The 20000-nt window shown below is 49.8% G+C and overlaps 1 protein-coding gene across 2 annotated transcripts in view; it reads left to right on the top strand.

The window, feature by feature from the left end:
- The window catches only part of NCAPG2 (non-SMC condensin II complex subunit G2), a 261538-nt gene extending 242062 nt beyond the window's left edge, over window positions 1–19476 (top strand). For both annotated transcript variants that reach the window (XM_085875556.1, XM_085875555.1), the window contains exon 28: window positions 18188–19476. In XM_085875556.1, coding sequence (XP_085731682.1) covers window positions 18188–18239 — 52 coding nt within the window. In that variant the 3' untranslated portion in view covers window positions 18240–19476. The remainder of the gene's footprint in view (window positions 1–18187) is intronic.
- The last annotated feature ends 524 nt before the right edge of the window (window positions 19477–20000 follow it).

Below are 20000 nucleotides of genomic sequence, written 5' to 3'. Positions count from 1 at the left end.
CTGTTTTACCATGCTTGACTTACTTCTTGTGCAGACAATAGCAGGGGGGGTACTCGCTTTTGTTGCCTCCTCTTTCAGAAATATTCATATGATAATATGCCACATTGTTTTTACGGAATGGCAGTTTTGTGCCTGCATACATATTGTAGAATGTCTGCTGTCATCAACTCTAAGGTTTTGCTTCCAGCACAGGTGCTTAAAAAGTTACACTGAATTATTTACATATTTGTGAGGGGTGTACTCACTTTAGTGAGACACTGTATGTATGTATGTATGTATGTATGTATGTATGTATGTATATTGTTACGGTGGTGGAAATTCACAGAACACCATTCAGGTTCCCCGAAGATCAGTTATCTCGATAAGTAAGTGTTTCAGGTTTGGATTCCCCCACCGATGTGTAAAAGGAATTATTCGTGTGCCGGGCTGTGAATCTTTGAGTGAGCCGTTATTCTATTCTATCTTTTATTTCAAACAAACAACATCTCTTCAACGACAAACTCTACAACCACGCCACTTCCACCACAACATCTCTACAACCATGCCATCCCCACCACAACACCATCAACTCTACAACCACGCCTTCTCCACAAACACTGCCAAAGGAGCCACATTCTCCACGACCATTACAAAAAGTATGCACAGAAACAAAGGAAAACCCGATCACTCCTGGGATTGCCCCCGTGCGCCAGGTTGGGGCGGGTCTCTCAGAACGGATAAACAAGGATGACCGTTACAAAATGGATGCTCAGAAAAAAGCAGGTACCAACTCCCACCCCAAGGGACTTTCCCCGCGCGCCGGGATGGGGGTAGGGAAGCGCATCAGAGCAAATAAAAGACGGAGAGAGACCGAGGCCAGCAAAGTTGTTGGGGACGGAGAGAGGAGTTGGAGTGGAGTTGTGAAGTCTTGGAGCAGCCAGCGGAGTCTGAAGTGGAGAGTCGGGCGCGTCACCAGGCCCGACCAACCAAGCCGCCATTCAAGCCACTCGCCCGGCTGCTCGAGCCGCTAAACTGTTCAAGCGACTGGCGCATTGGCAGCGTATCAGACGGGACTGAGACGCCAAGGGTCGCCGAGCGAAGACCACAGAGTCGCCACCAAGGGGCGGCCAGGAAACCGGCCCGGCCTCTCGGAGCCTTCCGGTCATCCCGGCTCTGAGAACATTAAAGGCTTACAAGCCAGTTTCTTTTCCCTGGGTTTTGTGTGGAAGTCTGAGGGTCTTGTCTCAATAAGTAGTGAATTGTGTAAGTGCCTGTATATACTTGCATTTCTTATACTCGGCTGTAGGGTTTTCTCGTGTCATGTCCCATCCCCCCATTGATTGCTTATGTGCTTGTTCAAATAAATGTCCCCCATTGTTGAACATGAACCTGCTCGTCGTGTCATATCCTCACATTGACTGCCATGGTGCATTCGGAGAATTAGCTGGCTTTTAAAGCCGATAAAAGTAAATCTGGTCCGATGGAACTTGGCGATTTAAAACCGCTCGGCTCGCACACGGAATGAAGCACGCTTAAGCGGCTCATTTCGTCGAGGTATAAACTCTCGGTATTTCTGTCCACGCAAATAGTTAGGGAAATCGACAATTCCGCGATAGACCCTGTAGCGCGTGGACAGAGTATTGACTGGTTTATGATGCGTTAAGGCATCCGTGGCTGGATTCCGGGGTTGGTCCGGCAAGTCATGATGGATTGTAGCCTTCGGTCGGCGCGCGACCGCGATTGGTCTGAAGCGGCCGTCCGAACGCGGTGGAAATCTATAATATATATTGTTGCGGTATTCGCGCCCGCCGGCGTGCGGACGGCCACGTAACTCGAATCGCGGCACGTCGCCCACCGGACGGACAATCCCATCGTGACCCTCTCGGACTAACGCCGGGAACTAGTCACGGGTGGGCCTTTCGGCCTCACCACGATCGTGCCAATCGGCCCCCCGCGTGGGATAGGGTTGCTCGCCAAATTCGACCTACCTAAGTACCCACACAGAGAGTAGACCGGGCGATCGCACCTCGCCGCAGGTCGACTTCGGACACGGGCCACTTTAAGCGACCCGTTCCGTACTATCGGGATAACCGAGCGGTGTTATCGTCAACCCCGACGGTTCGATTAATAATTATCGGGCGTTTTAGCCCACGACCAACCCTTTACGTGAAGTAAGATGGAGATTCAATAAAGGAAAAGACGAAGCGAAACGGGAAAAACAGTTCAACATAAAGCACATTTATTTCGCGATGAACGGAAAGCACACATATACAATTACACCAAAAGCAAATGTAAAAGAAGAAGAAACACACAATAATACACAAAAAGCAAATGTAAAAGCTAAACACAATGCAGATATACCACCGACGACCGAGCACACGGCAACACTTATACAGTTTTACTTCACAGACGGCGCCGACAACACATATACTCAAAGCAAAAGAAAAGGACCACCCTCAAGGATGATGGGGGCAGACGGGCCTGGGGCCGAGACCGCGTCGGGCCTACCCGTCTGATGATGAGCCGCAAAATGGCGGTGGCGCCCCGACTCCGCGGGCCTCGCGGACAGTGTCTGGAATGGGGTGGGAACGGGGCCCCCTTCTCGCACTATCTCAGCGCGGGGGGAAACAGGAGGGGGTTGTTGATGCTCGGGGGAAGGAGGATATCTCCCTGGCTCGGGTCCCGCGACGAGCGTCTCCACCACGACCTCGGTCGCGTTGCCGGCCTCTCCTCTCCGCAGCTCCCCGACTCTGACACGAGCACCCCCTCGACTGCCTTCGCCGCCGCCACCTCTCCAACTCTCCACAGCTCCGTCCAACTGCCTTCTCCGACTCCTCTCTTGACTGGCTCTTCCCAACTCAACTCCGAACTGCACTTGACTGACTACTACTGCTTCTTCTTCCCAACTCCACCGACTGCCCTTTTCGGCGAGCGAACGCGGCCCTTTTATAGCCCCCGGGGCCTCGCTCCTTCTCCTTCGACCCTTTACCTCTGGCTGGCTCCCCATTGGACAGAGGAAAAATGGGCGTGAATGCTTTTTGATCCATGAATCTGCATATAGCGATATTACTACGACGCACCTGGAGGCGGGGCCAAATCGCCCCATGCTCGCTGATAGGACGGAACAGAAGTGGGCGTGAGTCGTTTTTGATCCGATTTCTTCGGAAAGGCTGGTGTCTCTGCATCCGCTGCTCGGTGCGCGCCCTGCACGAGTCCAGTATCGGTGCCCACAAGCGGCGCGGGAATGACGGTGATGCGATGGTTGCGAGAGCGAGATGTGACGGTAAGGGTCGTGGCTGTTGTTGTGAAGCGGCGTTGCGGTTGGTGGTTGTTGTGTGATGGCCGTTGAGACGTGGTTGGTGGTGGTAGTAATGGCGGCTGGTCCAAAATAAAGATAGTAAAAGAAAAACGGCTATCTAGAGGGGTCGTAGCCCGCATGAATGACATTTATTCCCTCTAAACAACGGGTTTGGGCCTAACTACACATATACTTACAGAGATATCTCACCTAAGGGACCTGAATGGTGGTTTGCGAATTTCGTCAACCACAACACTACCCCCTCCCCTTTTTACAGACTCGTCCCGAGTCGTCAAATTTTCGTGTGCCATCATGTGTAGTTCTCCCCTAGTACATTTTACCTACGGATCCCTGAGTGCGACATTCATGGTATTCGTGTCCCCAAAATAAATAACCTGAGGGCTGAGTAACTAACTAAACAAACTCACTCACACGGACGACTTAAATAAAATTGCCGGCGCTAGGACAGACATGCCGGGGGCGCACTCATATTTACAGTACATCTTAACCTTAACTTACAAATTTTACACTAAACCATGGCCCAGGATCACTGAACTCTGCAAAAAGAAAGCAGTTAGCAGGGAGCCAGGCTGCTCGCATGCAGTCTCTGGCTCAAACAATGCAGGTGACAGGGAACGTGGCCGGCTGCTCACATGCAGTCCAAGGCCTTCCCTTTTGAACTGAACGCAGTGAACCACAACGGTGCATGGGCCGCACAAACGCAGTCTCCGTGCCAGCTCAAGTGGCACACGCAATGAACACAATGAATGGATGGATGAATGGTTTGAACTGAACGCAGTGAACCACAACGGTGCATGGGCTGCACAAACGCAGTCTCCGTGCCAGCTCAAGTGGCACACGCAATGAACACAACGAATGGATGGATGAATGGATGGACGCAAACACGGTGCACGGGCCGCCACTGCAGGCCCGTGTTGTAGCTGCCAACAGGGCAGTTCTTGCAGCTTGCAAACTGTTGCTTTTACGATGATCCCGGCGCGCATGGAAATGAACAGGGGGGGGGCAAAGCAAAATTGAACGGGGCTGGTGAACGTGGGCAGTGGGCATGGCATGGCATGGCAAAGGCACCAGGCAAACACAGCCTGCAGAACCAGGCCGTTGCAGGCAAACACAGCCGGCAGATGAACTGGCCGGCACAGGCCTTGAAGTACCACAGCTGCAGATGATCCGGCCTGCACAGGCCTTGCAGCAACACAACAGCTGCCGATGAAGTGGGCCGGCACAGGCCTTGAAGAAAAACAGCCAGCCGGCAGATGAAGTGGGCCGGCACAGGCCTTACAGCAACACAGCCAGCAGATGAAGCTGGCCAGCCTTTGCCGTTCAGTGGGGGTTGGTGGAGGGAGTGCGGTGGTGCTGGCCACTCGGAAGGCGGGCTCGGACCGACCCTACGGTCTCCCTCCCAACCTATCGCTTTTGCCTGTCACTGTCTATACCCACTCCCTTAATTTGTCAAACCCCAATTTAGCCCCAACTTATTTTTTTATTTTTACTTCCCCACTATAAATCGTCCCCTAACCCCCTTTATCGTCTTTGTTCGGCTAACCTATCCTGTCACCTAGCCTACTCCCAACTCCTACGTTCCCTTCCCAGAGGGGAATAAGGGAGAGCTAGCGTCCTGTGTCGAGGCCCAATTCAAGCCTCAGGATGGACTCCCCAGACTTCAGCGATCTATAACCAAAGTGGGTCCAGCGGCCCACAACGAGAGCGAGGGGATGGATGGTGCGGAGGGGTACACTTCCTAATCTACCCTAACCATTTAACTGTTAAACTACCCCGGGGCTTTCAACAAGCGCCTCGCGCTTAAACTATTGGTTCTAACAACCCAGTTTCCCGTCGCCTGTGTTGGTGTCCTCACAATTTCGGGCCTCGCCCCCCAATTTTCTCTCCGTGCCCTCACACGGTCTCATGGCTGGGACACGTGGCTCCCTTTGGCAGGCACGACCCTCTGCCGAATCTCCCGCTATGGCACCCCCGGGCACTACACTGCCTCCGAGCCTACCAGCTCCCTAACACCGGGGAGTGCCCCCCATGGCACCTCCCCTGAAATGCACACGTGGCAGGCTGGCTTCCCAGGCCCCTTTCCGAGGGTCACCCGTGCCCACAACACTGCCCACGCGGCTAATGGCGCCCCGGGCCCCCGCACCAAGCAGGCGCACCCGTGCCCACTACGCTATCCCGGCCCCCCATGGGCCCTTGGCCTACCACGGCCGACTAGCCTGGTGCCCGGGGTACCCACTCAGCGATACTCACCTTTCGCAGCCACGCTCCCAGCCCGTCAACAGGGCTCCTGCACCCCTCCAAACGGGTTTCGAGCCTACATTCACACCAACAACAAAATGACCTCCATTTTTCAATTTAACTAACCCCCTAAAACTCACTCTACACTGACCCCGGGGTCCCTTGGGCGGGAGTCCCTCCTCCCCCCAATCACTCATCGCACCATGCATTCCCCATTCGCTCCATTCACACAGACCCGCTGGCCTCACTCACTCACCAAGCACATGCTTCCACTTCTTTCACCAACAACTTTTCAACACACTCACCGCTGAACTCTGCCATCCTTCTAACTACATCCCCTAACTAACTCGTGCTCCCACGTCGTCCCTTAAACTACAGCACGTTCCATTTAACACTACGTAGCTAAGCTACGTCCCCGCTACACATCCACAAGTCTGTCACTGTCTCCAAATAATCCCATTAATCAATTTCCCAACCTAAATCTGGCTACAATCCCTCTAACTCATCCATTCCACGGACTCCATGAGGACTTTCCCCTGCCCCCATGAAGTCGGTCTAGCTAAGCTAACCCTTCCCCCTAACTAGTTTCCATCCTATGCCCTGGTAAGGGGGTCTTCCACCCCTTGCCCGGGAATCCTGTGCACCCGAAAGTGAGGCTTGCCCTTCTTTCTTTTTTTTTTTGCATGCGCAGCACCAGCGCGGCAACTCACAGCTCGCGCACTTTGCACCTGCCTGTGACGTCATGCAGCTGCACGTGTACCTCGTCCCTCCTTGGACGGTACCATCCGGCAGGGATACCCCTCCTGCCGGATTCCAACCCCGCGTGCAGCCATGAAGTCACCGTGCGCATAAAAAAAACACAAGCCCCACGTCTCGAGGGGTTCCCCACCCGAACACATGTGCTTTGCCCGTTGGAGCTTAACACACACGATCGCGTGGAGAACCCGTCCGGTCCAAATCCATAATCCTGCCTAAACTTTGTCCGTCCGCGGGATCGGCAAATCCACCGCGTGCGTTTCCGGACCGGGACTTCACTCTCGCAAGCGAGCACGTGGGGGCCTCGTGCGTTGCACAGCACGGACCTCATGCTCACTGCTGGGTGAACCCGGCACGGTCCCCGAAACAACTACAGCCGCTACTCGGCTTTCTTTCCTCACATGTCGCCGTCGTCGCCATTCGACACACGCACTCCCGCGTGTTACAACGCTCACACTCCAGACCATTAAACTCACACCGGGAGACGCGGCTGCATGTTCACACATGCCGACCGACATCTCCCTTACATACCGCTCTCTCACACACACGGTCTCCCTTGCACTCGGCCGTTCACTCACGCATGCTTCCTCCCTTGCACACGTGGCTCCACGCACTCGCGGCCTTTCACTCACTCGTGCCATTTCCCTCACACAAACCATACTACTCACACACGCGGGGGCACTCGCCCGCGGTGCCTCACTCATACTGGCCGTTTCATCCACACACGGGGACGCACTCACACCTTGCACCACACACACCGGGACAACCACACTGGGGATTTGTGTCCCCACAAGGGTCCCCGGGGCCTCTATACCCCCCAAGCTCTCCGTGCACCTGTCCACAGCACTCCTCCCCTCGAACCTCGCAAAGCACGACCGAACCCACCTGGTCGTGACTCGCCTCAAGGGGGCATACTCCCTCCCCTCTTTCCTGGAGGAGGCTATCCCGCTGCTCGCACTGGGTCCCTTCACGCTCCGCGAGCTCACCCTCATCGTCCTCCACTACCTCCGTGTGTGTGTGTGCGTCTCTAAACCCGTCATTATCATGCAGTCTCTCCTCTATTTTGTCTGTCTCCCGTGTCTCTATACATTTTCTCTCCTGGTTCCTTTTTTCTGTCTCTTCCTGGTTCCTTTTTCATTCCCATCTGAGTCGTTCTTTCTCTCTGAGCCCCATTAGCTGTTCGTTCTCCCTCCGTAGCTCCTCAATCTCCGTTGACTCCAATCTCGCTCTCCGTTTTAGTTGTTCAATTTCACAGTCATATAGTTGTTGTTTTCTCTCCCACTGTTCCTCCTGCTCTTTGTTTTCCAATCTCATAGTTTCTTTCAATTGGCTCATTTCCTTCCTGTGTTTCATTCGCTGTTCTCTCACTACTCTTCCTCGTTTCCTCTCCTGTCCTTCCTTCTCCAGTTTCATGGTTTGCTTCATTTGGTTAATCTCCTTTTTGTGTTTCATTCGCTGCTGTCTCATTACTCTTCCTTGTTTCCTCTCCTGTCCTTCCTTCTCCAGTTTCGTTGTTTGCTTAATTTGGTTAATCTCCTTTTTGTGTTTCATTTGCTGCTGTCTCATTACTCTTCCTCGTTCCCTCTCCTGTCCTTCCTTCTCCAGTTTCATGGTTTTCTTGATTTGGTTAATCTCCCTTTTGTGTTTCATTTGCTGCTGTCTCATTACTCTTCCTCGTTCCCTCTCCTGTCCTTCCTTCTCCAGTTTCATGGTTTTCTTGATTTGGTTCATCTCCATTTTGTGTTTCATTCGCTGCTGTCTCATTACTCTTCCTAGTTTCCTCTCCTGCCTTTCCTTATCCAGTTTCATGGTTTTCTTCATTTGGTTAATCTCCTTTTTGTGTTTCATTTGCTGTTGTCTCATTACTCTTCCTTGTTTCCTCTCCTGTCCTTCCTTCTCCAGTTTCATGGTTTGCTTCATTTGGTTAATCTCCCTTTTGTGTTTCATTTGCTGCTGTCTCAATACTCTTCCTTGTTTCCTCTCCTGTCCTTCCTTCTCCAGTTTCGTTGTTTGCTTAATTTGGTTAATCTCCTTTTTGTGTTTCATTTGCTGCTGTCTCATTACTCTTCCTCGTTCCCTCTCCTGTCCTTCCTTCTCCAGTTTCATGGTTTTCTTGATTTGGTTCATCTCCATTTTGTGTTTCATTCGCTGTTCTTTGTCTATCTCCTCGTACTCCAGCCTTTCTTTCAATTGGTCAACCTCAGATTCATGTTCTTTTTGTTTTCTATTCCATTGTTCCTCTCGTTCTTCCCTCCAATCTCGTTGTGTCCTTCAATCTCCTGATTTCTCCTTCCTGCTTCATTCCTTGCTCCTTTACTTTCTCCTCGTATTCAAACCTATTTTTTTCCTTTTGTCGTTCAGTTTCAAATTCATACTCTTTCAGTTTTCTATTCCACTGTCTCTCTTGTTCCTCCTTCTGCAATCTCGTCATTTCTTTCAACTGACTGATTTCTTTCTCCTGTCTCATTCGTTCTTCCCTCATTACTCTTTCTTGTTCCTCATTCTTTAGTCTGGCCTTCGCTTCCAGCTGTTCGATCTGTACAGTGTGGTTTCTTAAAGTTTCATTTTCCGTTCTCTTCCTTTCCTCTTTTAACACTCTCAGTTCGTTTTGTAGTTCCCTCTCTTTGTTTTGGTGTTTCTGTAACTCAGAAACTTTCTTTTCCAATTCTTTTCTCATCTCCGCACCCTCCGACCTTGCTTTGGCTTCTAACTGTTCTTCCGGCTTGCGCTTGTGGTTTTCTACCCGTCTTCCCAGTTCCTCTGTCTCCGTTTTTACCTCCAGTCCCAGCTTATCAACTCTCTTCGTCATGTCTTGAAGTCTTTTCTCACACTCCACCGTTTCGACCTTCAATCCCTCCTCTGTCTCCTCCTGGCTTTCTTTTAATTTTTCTAATACCTTCTTTACCTCGTGTCTCGTCTTACACGTCTCCCGAATTATTTTCTCGCCCGCCCCGACCGCGGGCCTGACAGCCGTTGCACTCCCCCCCAGCTCGTTCGTCCCAGCACGTGGCAGCGCCATTTTCTCGCCCGTGGTCCGCGTTTCGCTCCTCGCCATTGCCATAATGCCTGCCTGCAGGCCTATGCCCATGCTCTGCATCTCACCCCGCATTTCTTTCATTTGGTTTTTCGCTTCGAGTGCGTTTCCATCCATTTTTTTATTTTCCATTTGTTGCGTATCCGCATCCATCCTCGCTGTCATTGCCGCCACCATGGCGCATAGCTGGGCCATGTCGGATGCACTCAGCTGAGCTGATTCGGCAAGGATCGGGGTGTTTTGGCGGAGGGGGGGAGGGGAGGTGTCATACACCGCGGCCGCCGCCGCACCTATTTCGGGCTCTGGGTTCAGTTGGGCGAGTTCGTGTTCCTGCACAACCAACATTTCCTGCACGGGGTTTTCATCCTGGACCATGGATCCTATATTACTACACATATACATTTCTAATACCCCCGGCTCCCGCTCGCCTTGAGACGCCATCTTATTTCTCGTAAAGGGTTAATTTAGCTCGCTCGTAATTTGGAGGGAATCGGGGGTCGCTCCTCTCACCCCTGGACCGATTCCCGTGAATTTAGCTGGAGACAGGAGAGCCCGTTTTCCCGTTCTCCGATACCAGTGCCGCGAGGAGGGCGATGAGTTTATATCCCACTCCTGACACCATTGTTGCGGTATTCGCGCCCGCCGGCGTGCGTACGGCCACGTAACTCGAATCGCGGCACGTCGCCCACCGGACGGACAATCCCGTCGTGACCCTCTCGGACTAATGCCGGGAACTAGTCACGGGTGGGCCTTTCGGCCTCACCACGATCGTGCCAATCGGCCCCCCGCGTGGGATAGGGTTGCTCGCCAAATTCGACCTACCTAAGTACCCACACGGAGAGTAGACCGTGCGATTGCACCTCGCCGCAGGTCGACTTCGGACACGGGCCACTTTAAGCGACCCGTTCCGTACTATCGGGATAACCGAGCGGTGTTATCGTCAACCCCGACGGTTCGATTAATAATTATCGCGTGTTTTAGCCCATGACCAACCCTTTACGTGAAGTAAGATGGAGATTCAATAAAGGAAAAGACGAAGCGAAACGGGAAAAACAGTTCAACATAAAGCACATTTATTTCGCGATGAACGGAAAGCACACATATACAATTACACCAAAAGCAAATGTAAAAGAAGAAGAAACACACAATAATACACAAAAAGCAAATGTAAAAGCTAAACACAATGCAGATATACCACCGACTACCGAGCACACGGCAACACTTATACAGTTTTACTTCACAGATGGCGCCGACAACACATATACTCAAAGCAAAAGAAAAGGACCACCCTCAAGGATGATGGGGGCAGACGGGCCTGGGGCCGAGACCGCGTCGGGCCTACCCGTCTGATGATGAGCCGCAAAGTGGCGGTGGCGCCCCGACTCCGCGGGCCTCGCGGACAGTGTCTGGAATGGGGTGGGAACGGGGCCCCCTTCTCGCACTATCTCAGCGTGGGGGGAAACAGGAGGGGGTTGTTGATGCTCGGGGGAAGGAGGATATCTCCCTGGCTCGGGTCCCGCGACGAGCGTCTCCACCACGACCTCGGTCGCGTTGCCGGCCTCTCCTCTCCGCAGCTCCCCGACTCTGACACGAGCACCCCCTCGACTGCCTTCGCCGCACCACCTCTCCAACTCTCCACAGCTCCGTCAAACTGCCTTCTCCGACTCCTCTCTTGACTGGCTCTTCCCAACTCAACTCCGAACTGCACTTGACTGACTACTACTGCTTCTTCTTCCCAACTCCACCGACTGCCCTTTTCGGCGAGCGAACGCGGCCCTTTTATAGCCCCCGGGGCCTCGCTCCTTCACCTTCGACCCTTTACCTCTGGCTGGCTCCCCATTGGACAGAGGAAAAATGGGCGTGAATGCTTTTTGATCCATGAATCTGCATATAGCGATATTACTCTGACGCACCTGGAGGCGGGGCCAAATCGCCCCATGCTCGCTGATGTGGTGTAGTCATGCCCACGGGGAGGGGCATGATGATGATGCATGATGGGCGTGATGGTGGAGGAGTGGCCGTGGGGTTCGGCGAGGGATATGAGGTGTGCACGCCGTCTGAGGCGTGGTAGTAATACTGGAGTCGGCCGGCTCGTGAGTGTACCGCGTACGGAATAAAGGAGAGCCGCGGGCACAGTACGCCCTGGCTCGCACTCGTGCAACACAGCCCGGCTCGACTGTTCCTCCGCTTCGTGTCTGCCTGCTAAGCATCTCCCAGCCCAGTACAGTACAGTGGCGACGAGGATCGGCGGATCGACGTGTGTAAGGGCGGCAAATGACCCGTGCGGTTCCAGGCTACGGAGCCAAAGGTCTCGCCGGCGCGAACATGGCAAAGGGTCGGTGCATGGCAAACGTACGCGTGCCCGCCTTCGTCGGAATCTCGCCGGCCCGTCGAGTGGGCAACGTTCGTTCATTTGGTTCATTTTCTTGTTCGTTTTGTCGAGGATACGCGTTTCGGCTCGAACGCGGCGTTGGGACGTCGCGCAAGCTCTGGAGAATATCCGAGGTCTCGATGGTCGGGACACAGCAGATGGTCTAGGGGTCATCGCGATGGGGCAGGCACGCACGGCCAGGCGCACGGTCTGCGGCGCGGGGCGTGGGCGGCGTGGCAATGCAATCACTCGGACGGCGGTCTGGGCTCTCGAGGTCGTCTACGGTGTGTGGGCCGAGGGTCATCGCCCATTGTTACGGTCATAGATGGCGGTGTGCGAGGCGATCCTTCCGTCCCGCGTCGAACCCTGCTTGCGATTGATCCGGAAATGACAAGATCAGTGGCAGGGGGGGGGGGGGGAAGTGAGCGAGGCACGGATCGGGTGTCGAGTTGAGTCCACTCGTGCTGGCCGCGCATCGCATTCGGCTGTGCCGTGCAAATTCACGGCAGAGGAGCATCCGGCACGGTTCAGAGATCATTTTATTTCTGGTCTGCGAGCAGCCATTGACATTGTCTGCGAGCAGCCATTGACCGACATCACATTCGACTCGGCGATCGCGACTGTTTCATCTATCGAGCAGACACCGGTGACCGCGCAAGTCCGCGCGATGGCTCAAGTGCCGCAGGGTGCTCGCACGCCTAGCGGTGCGGGACGAGAGCGCGCACACGCAGCACGGTCGCACCGGGAGCGAAGGAGCACCGCAGCACGGTCGCACCGGGAGCGAAGGGGCACCGCAGCACGATCGCACCGGGAGCGAAGGGGCACCGCAGCAGGACCCCAGTGACCTGGAGATCAGCACTGCAGCCGGGGCATGATGATGCCGGCGAGCCGGAGCAGGAGCCGGGCTCGGCGAGCCGGACCCTTTTGGGTCGGAACGGGTTCCGGTTCGTGCCTCCAGATGTGCCAGTGCTCTCTTCGAGACCTTCGTCGAATACCGAGGGCGGCGCTGGTGGCGGGGGCCGCGTCGATGCAGCGGAGCCACCGTTCGTTGCTGCCTGCGGCGATGAGGGTGCGCTCCAGGAGCGGCGAGAGCCATATCAGCTTTCGCGATGAGTTCCCGCGCCGTTCGCGATGAGTTCCCGCGCTTCGGCAGGGTTCGTGAGGCAATGCGCATCGGTGTGGTTCAGGCAGCTTCAACAGGTGGCGGTGGGCCCGTGGCGTTAAAGGGAGTCGCGAGTCGCAGCATCAAGTCGACAACCAAGAAGCGGACTCGTGATGTGGGTTGTGGGTTGTTGTTCATGGCATATGTGTTTTTCCTTGCTCTAGTGATGCAGTTTAACGTTGTTGAAATAAATGCCAGCAGTTCTCATATAAAAGTGGATGTGGCGGAGATCAGTCAATGGGAGTTGGATTATGGTCAATGTGATGTGGGGCGAATAAAGAAGGTTTGTTAGCCTCCAGTTGCTCCAGGCCGCAGGTAATTGCTTTGTCATGTGCTGGGATTTTATCAAAAAAGCGCGCTGTACGGAAAAATGAATTTACGATGCTTCGAATGTTATTCGTAATGATTTATAACGAGCCTATGATTGCAGTGTGGTTTAAGTGGAGTTGCTCCCGTCTAGCGGCCGTGTGGGTCTCGGAGATCGACTCGGAACCAAGACTGGTGCCCTGGTCTGCGTTACCTCCACCTCTGATTGCGAGCACAACTCGCTGTGTTCGCTCAAGGCCGTTGGGACGGGCGTTGGCGTCTCGACTGATGGTGGTGCGTGAGTTGTTTTGGCGCATTAAATGCATGCAGCCAGCAGCGCTGTTCAGCGCCCCCGGCCAAGGTCTAAGGCTGGCGCCACGGCTTCCAGATAGCGGGCTGCCGGCCTCGGGATGTTTATCTACGTCGGGTCTGCCTGGGGGAGCGGGCCGGAGGCGTTTGATGGGGCCGGAGGAGGTTAGCTCGAGAGGTCGTTACGACCTTGGCCAGGGTCATGTCAGCATGGGCCACCTGGGGGGGGGGGGGCGTTTTTGCTGCATAATGCCGCTGTGCTTCTCATTTTGCTGCTTCATATCGGTAACGCGATCAGACCTGACCTTTGCTGCTCCACTCGCTCGCATCGACACATTATATGATGTGGTGTGCTATTATACTTTGTTATTTTCATTTTATTTCCATGATTATTATACGAAATCCTTCGTGTTCTGCATGCTTCTTATAATACTGATCATTTAATAATCATACTTTTAGGAGGGAGGAGTGTGGTGTAGTCATGCCCACGGGGAGGGGCATGATGATGATGCATGATGGGCGTGATGGTGGAGGAGTGGCCGTGGGGTTCGGCGAGGGATATGAGGTGTGCACGCCGTCTGAGGCGTGGTAGTAATACTGGAGTCGGCCGGCTCGTGAGTGTACCGCGTACGGAATAAAGGAGAGCCGCGGGCACAGTACGCCCTGGCTCGCACTCGTGCAACACAGCCCGGCTCGACTGTTCCTCCGCTTCGTGTCTGCCTGCTAAGCATCTCCCAGCCCAGTACAGTACAGCTGATAGGACGGAACAGAAGTGGGCGTGAGTCGTTTTTGATCCGATTTCTTCGGAAAGGCTGGTGTCTCTGCATCCGCTGCTCGGTGCGCGCCCTGCACGAGTCCAGTATCGGTGCCCACAAGCGGCGCGGGAATGACGGTGATGCGATGGTTGCGAGAGCGAGATGTGACGGTAAGGGTCGTGGCTGTTGTTGTGAAGCGGCGTTGCGGTTGGTGGTTGTTGTGTGATGGCCGTTGAGACGTGGTTGGTGGTGGTAGTAATGGCGGCTAGTCCAAAATAAAGATAGTAAAAGAAAAACGGCTATCTGGAGGGGTCGCAGCCCGCATGAATGACATTTATTCCCTCTAAACAACGGGTTTGGGCCTAACCACACATGTACTTACAGAAATATCTCACCTAAGGGACCTGAATGGTGGTTTGCGAATTTCGTCAACCACAACAATATGTATGTGTGTGTGTGTGTATATATATATGTATATATATATATGTATATATATATATATATGTATATATATATATATATATATATATATATATATATATATATATATATATGTATATGTGTGTGTGTGTATATATATATATATATATATATATATGTATATATATATATATATATATATATATATATATATATATATATATATATATATGTGTGTGTGTGTGTGTGTATATATATATATATATATATATATATATATATATATATATATATATATATATATATATATATATATATATATATATATATATATATATATATATATATATATATATATATATATATATATATATATATAGAACTTCCACGAGGACACATTATGTTTCACCCACCAATCACCAATAGTTGTTATTAAGCAGTCGGGAGATGTACAAATGGGATTAACAAAATGTCCCAAAGTTGAACCAACACCTTGGTGATATCATCACAACGACATTATGATTGCAAACGCAGAAGGGCCTCCAGCAGTACAAAAATGTCAAAAAAAAATGTCAAAGTCAAAAGCTGTCATTGCTCAACCTGCTTGATTATCACATACTCCTCCTTCGGAATGCATCCTCCTTCTGCCTGACTCCATTGAATACCACTCCTTGCCTCCACACCACCTTCAACGTTTTCCCTAAATATCACCTGATTCCTCCACAACTCTTAAACACCTTATGTGGTACCCCACTTAGTCTAGGAGCTGATGTAGACTGTACCTTCCTCAAAACTGCCTCAACCTCAGACATCTTCAGCTTTAACAAATCAAATGGAACACCAGGCTCTGTTATTTTCACCAAGCCGTATATATCCTTGACCACTTCATCCCTCCTTGCATTTGTGTAAGTAACATGCATTTGACCTTCCAACTTCTAACCCTTCCTTCCATACTTTCAGTGCGTCAGATTTAGACTGATCCAAAAGATCCTTCAAAAATCGAGACGGGTTCTCAAAGAACCTCTTTCTTCTCATCCTTTTTGCTCTTTTCAGCTTCATGACTTCATTTTCACATGCATCCTCAGTACATCAAGCCCATTAATCTCTCCTTGCACCGCCTCATTCCATATTCCGCTCAAGGCCCTCAGATCCTTTCTCAACTCTTGGATCTCCCTCTGTCTTCTGCTCAACATGGACTCCTTCTAATCCCACTCATTCACTCCAAACATTACACGTGCATTCTCAAACACTATCTCATTCATCCTCCTTATCTTTTCCTCCCCCACCTTTTCTTTCAAACTCTCAAGCCTCACACATGACTTCATACATCCACTCCCATACTCACCTCTGTCCCACACCTGGCCATTTCGCTCTCCTTCACCTCACTTCTTTTCCCTGCTGAAGTACAACCCCAGGACTTACAACGCTGTTGTTTTTACCTGGCTGCTTCTCCCAGTCATCTTACATGCCCCTTTTTCAAAGGCCCTGCATTGTCACTGCTCAACCTCACACAACTTATGTGGTGATGAGCAAGTAATGTGGAAGACACTGAGCTCAAGGTCGATTTATATTGAAGGGGAAGACAAAGAAGGAACGCGAAGAAGTAAAGAGCAAAGATGGAGTCATGAGGAGGAACCTGAAGAAATAGAGAGCAAAGATGGAGTTATGAGGAGGAACCCAAAGAAGTAAAGAACAAAGATGGCGTCTTCAGGAGGAACCTGGATAGGATTCGGATTTCAGCTGCGACTCCACTTCCCTCAAACCCATCCAAACGCAGCCAAGTGAGCCTTACAGAAAAATTTCGACAAGAATTCACTTCTCCTTCGAGAGATCCATAACAAAAGAGAGGAATAGAGAGTAAAAGAGATGAAAGAGAAGAAAAAGCAAGACTTGTAACGAATAAAGAGAATTATGAAAATTTTTTTGAATGAAATGTGAAAGGAACAAGGAACAAAGATGTCGGGAAGAACCCGGACAGATAGATTTCAGCAGTTACTCCCCAGGCTTGTAATTGTGATACATCCGGCCATAAGTACGTTGGTAAAAGTGAAGGTGTGGAAGCATATGTAACCTTAATGGCAATCCGAGATTTATCTCATTTTCCTAAAGCTGTTTCATTTTAAATTGCCTTTGCAATGTGCAATATTTATCTCATCAGGAGACACCAACTGGGTTTTGCTTAGTTTTTAGATCCTCGTGGAGGATCTCTAAGTCTTACTCACGTTGTTGTTCTTGTGGACTTTTTTGTTTCACAGCCTACAGTTTTCATCGAAACTTCCTGAAACTTGGCGTATATATGTAAAAAATACCCTGCGCAGGCAGTAACCATCTCCAATTTTGGAAATTCTTCCTAGAAAAAAAGTTAACGTCATAATATCGTCACAAATGGAAATCGCCTACACCATTATCTCCGAAACTAGTTTGTTTCACAGCCTACAGTTTTCATCGAAACTTCCTTTAACTTGGCATATATGTGTAAAAAATACCCTGCGCAGACAGTAACCATCTCTGATTTTGAAAATTCCTCCTAGAAAAAAAAGTTATGACGTCAAAATATCTCCGCTAATGGAAATCGCCTAAAAATTATCTCCGAAACTAGGGAAGCTTTTTGAATTCTGTTTACGGGAATCGAACAGGGCATTAGCAGAGATGAATTACCGCACATATGATACATCACTATGACGTCGTATCAATTTTTTTATGACGTCATTCCTATTTTTTGTCATTTTTTGTTTCACAATCCAGAGTTTGCATCCGATCTTCGTGAAACTTGCCGTGTATATGCAGAAAGATCACGCGCAGGCAGTAACCATCTCCGATTTTGGAAATTCTTCCTCGAAAAAAAGTTGACGTCATAATATCGCCGCGAATGGAAATTGCCGATACCATTATCTCCAAAACTGGGCAAGCTGTTTGAATTTTGTTTGCGGGAATCAAGCCAGGCATTAGCATAGATAATTATTCATCACAATGACGTCATATTCTTTTTATGATGTCATCATTAAGAGGACGAGCATCTGGACTCATTCGAGCTTGTTATGACAGTTTTGAGACAAAATGTTGCGATTTTGGCAAAAGCACATTTTCAGTCTCAATTTATTGAAAGTGTTTGACTATGCAATAGTAATCAATGGATTTGTTCTTGAATATGATATTGGAACTTCTAAAAATTAATGTAGTACTGCATTTAATATTTTTATTCCCTCCATAAAATGGTATTTGCATCTAAATTTCTGATATGTAAAGTGTGCATGTGCTTTATCATATGTCTTTACAAGTTGGGTCACCCGTTAACGATCTGGATGTTCGGTCTTGAGTAAAACCTCAAGAAGATTTGTTTTTTTCAGCTGTAGCAAAAGTTAACTTGGTGCAACACAGCAATGGTGGGCCAAAAGGCTTCCTCGTTTCTTCAGTCATGTGATTTTTGTTGAAATATTGGTTAAAGTTTATTCATTTATTTATTTATTTTTGCATTTCTTTAACTTTTTGTTGGTGCTTGAAGCATTGATTGATTGTATGTATGTTTGTCATCTCTCAGGGTTGTCAGAGAAGCAGCATCAAACCTCCTGTGCAAAATTACCCCAGAATGACGTTTGATCATTCTCAAGCATGAAGTTATGAGCATCCAATCGATCTCATTTGGAGATATGGCAAATGTTGAATTGACCAATTCACTTGTAAAGATGTTTACTATTGAACTTGTAGATAATAGCACATCCAGTCCAGCCTAATTGCATTGCTTTTGCCTACATTATGCTCTGATTACATGCTTTTCAGGTAGTTTTAAAGTTCATCGTGTCATTTGACTGGGATTCGAGAGAGCCATTGGCTAAGCCATACCCTCTATCTCGGAAGGCACTGGAATAACAAGTCCCTTAGGCCACACTCTTCATCTCGGAACCAGCTGGGTAAGCATTTCACTGGTTGATGTAAACACCCTTCTGGTCCCAGAATATCGTCATCGTCACTCTCCTGACACTTAGACATAACTTTAGTGTTGGTGATGATGTTACTCTACAAACTATTTTTAGTGTTGTTGATGACTTTACTCTCCAAACGATTTTTAGTCTTGATCAATATGGTTGTTTCAATTGCATGGATGCCCATTTGTTTATTCTTGCATTTGTAATGCTGAGCAAATGTTTCATCTGTGCTGATCATGATATGTGACAGTACACCGCTTTCTGGTTCGTATTGCTGCAGGAGACTGCAGCATATTCACAAATGAGTCTTTTTTTTTTTCATCAGTAAGTATACTCTTTGCAGCAACCCCCAGACTTTTGTGAGTTCGAGGGTGTACAGTATCCTGAGACAGATCTATGATGGCAGCAATGTTGTCTTTTGATGCACACCTCTCCTCGCATGTCAATCATATCATAAATCCTGGCCACAATGTCCTCTGTGGTGGCAGACTCCGTTTGCCCACGCAGGTTCATCATATGCACTTGACCATTCTTTTCAAAAACCGTTCACACCATTTCTGCATATATTTCCATGACGTACAGTTCGTACCATATTGTGCAGTCGTTCTCCTCAGAATGTCGCATGGTTTGACACCTTTTATTCAGCAAAAATCTGATGAATCCTCGCTGCTCCATCAGGGTGCACTCGCAGAAAGATGGCTGTCCCACTATTTCTTGTACACAGCATCGAGGTTTTACATGCAATTTGAATTATTAGCGCCACACATGGGGAAACCGGCCAGGTACAAAGTGGTCAACAAATGACTTGTTTTTGTCCCTGCAATATCTCACATGATACAATTGTATTATACACATGCACTATTAGTGATAATAAAATTCACTTTATTTTGTTGACCTTCCCCTATATACCGAGTACATGGCACTGATAATGGTAGAGGAAGAGGCAAACTCTAGTTGACGGCCAAGGTAGTGTAATGAGCTGCTGCGACACCGAGCTCAATTGTGCTATTGAGAAGCAAGACATCTCGAATAATGGAGACTGGTAAACGCGAGATGTCGTATTGTTCCAGAGACTGATGTGGCACAGCAGCCTCCTTCAATGGAAGTGGCTTCACGAGGATGTCAGGAAGATGGTAGCATATCATTGGTCAAAAAGTGTATGGCAAGATGGATGGCCTGCGATAAATACCGTCAAAGCTTGCCTTTGAAGTAAGCAGTAGAAGGCTCCATAAGCCTGAAATGAGTGCATCTGATTGAGGACTGTGACAACTTATTGTTCTCTTTATTCTCAAATGCTTCAATGCGATATTTCACGAGCATATCTGTTGCCAACCCAGTGTGCCTCTCCTCTGGCAGCTTCAACCGATACTGGATAAATACAAGGTATGTGTCTTCATCACCAACATGCGTGATGAGATTCATGCATGC

Source organism: Eptatretus burgeri, chromosome 3 (assembly GCF_056783735.1).
Source record: "Eptatretus burgeri isolate ZD-2024b chromosome 3, Ebu_testis_v1, whole genome shotgun sequence".
In the NCBI taxonomy this organism is placed as follows: domain Eukaryota; kingdom Metazoa; phylum Chordata; class Myxini; order Myxiniformes; family Myxinidae; genus Eptatretus; species Eptatretus burgeri.
Note: the sequence above shows the minus strand (reverse complement) of the source record. Positions and strands in the feature narration are given on the sequence as shown.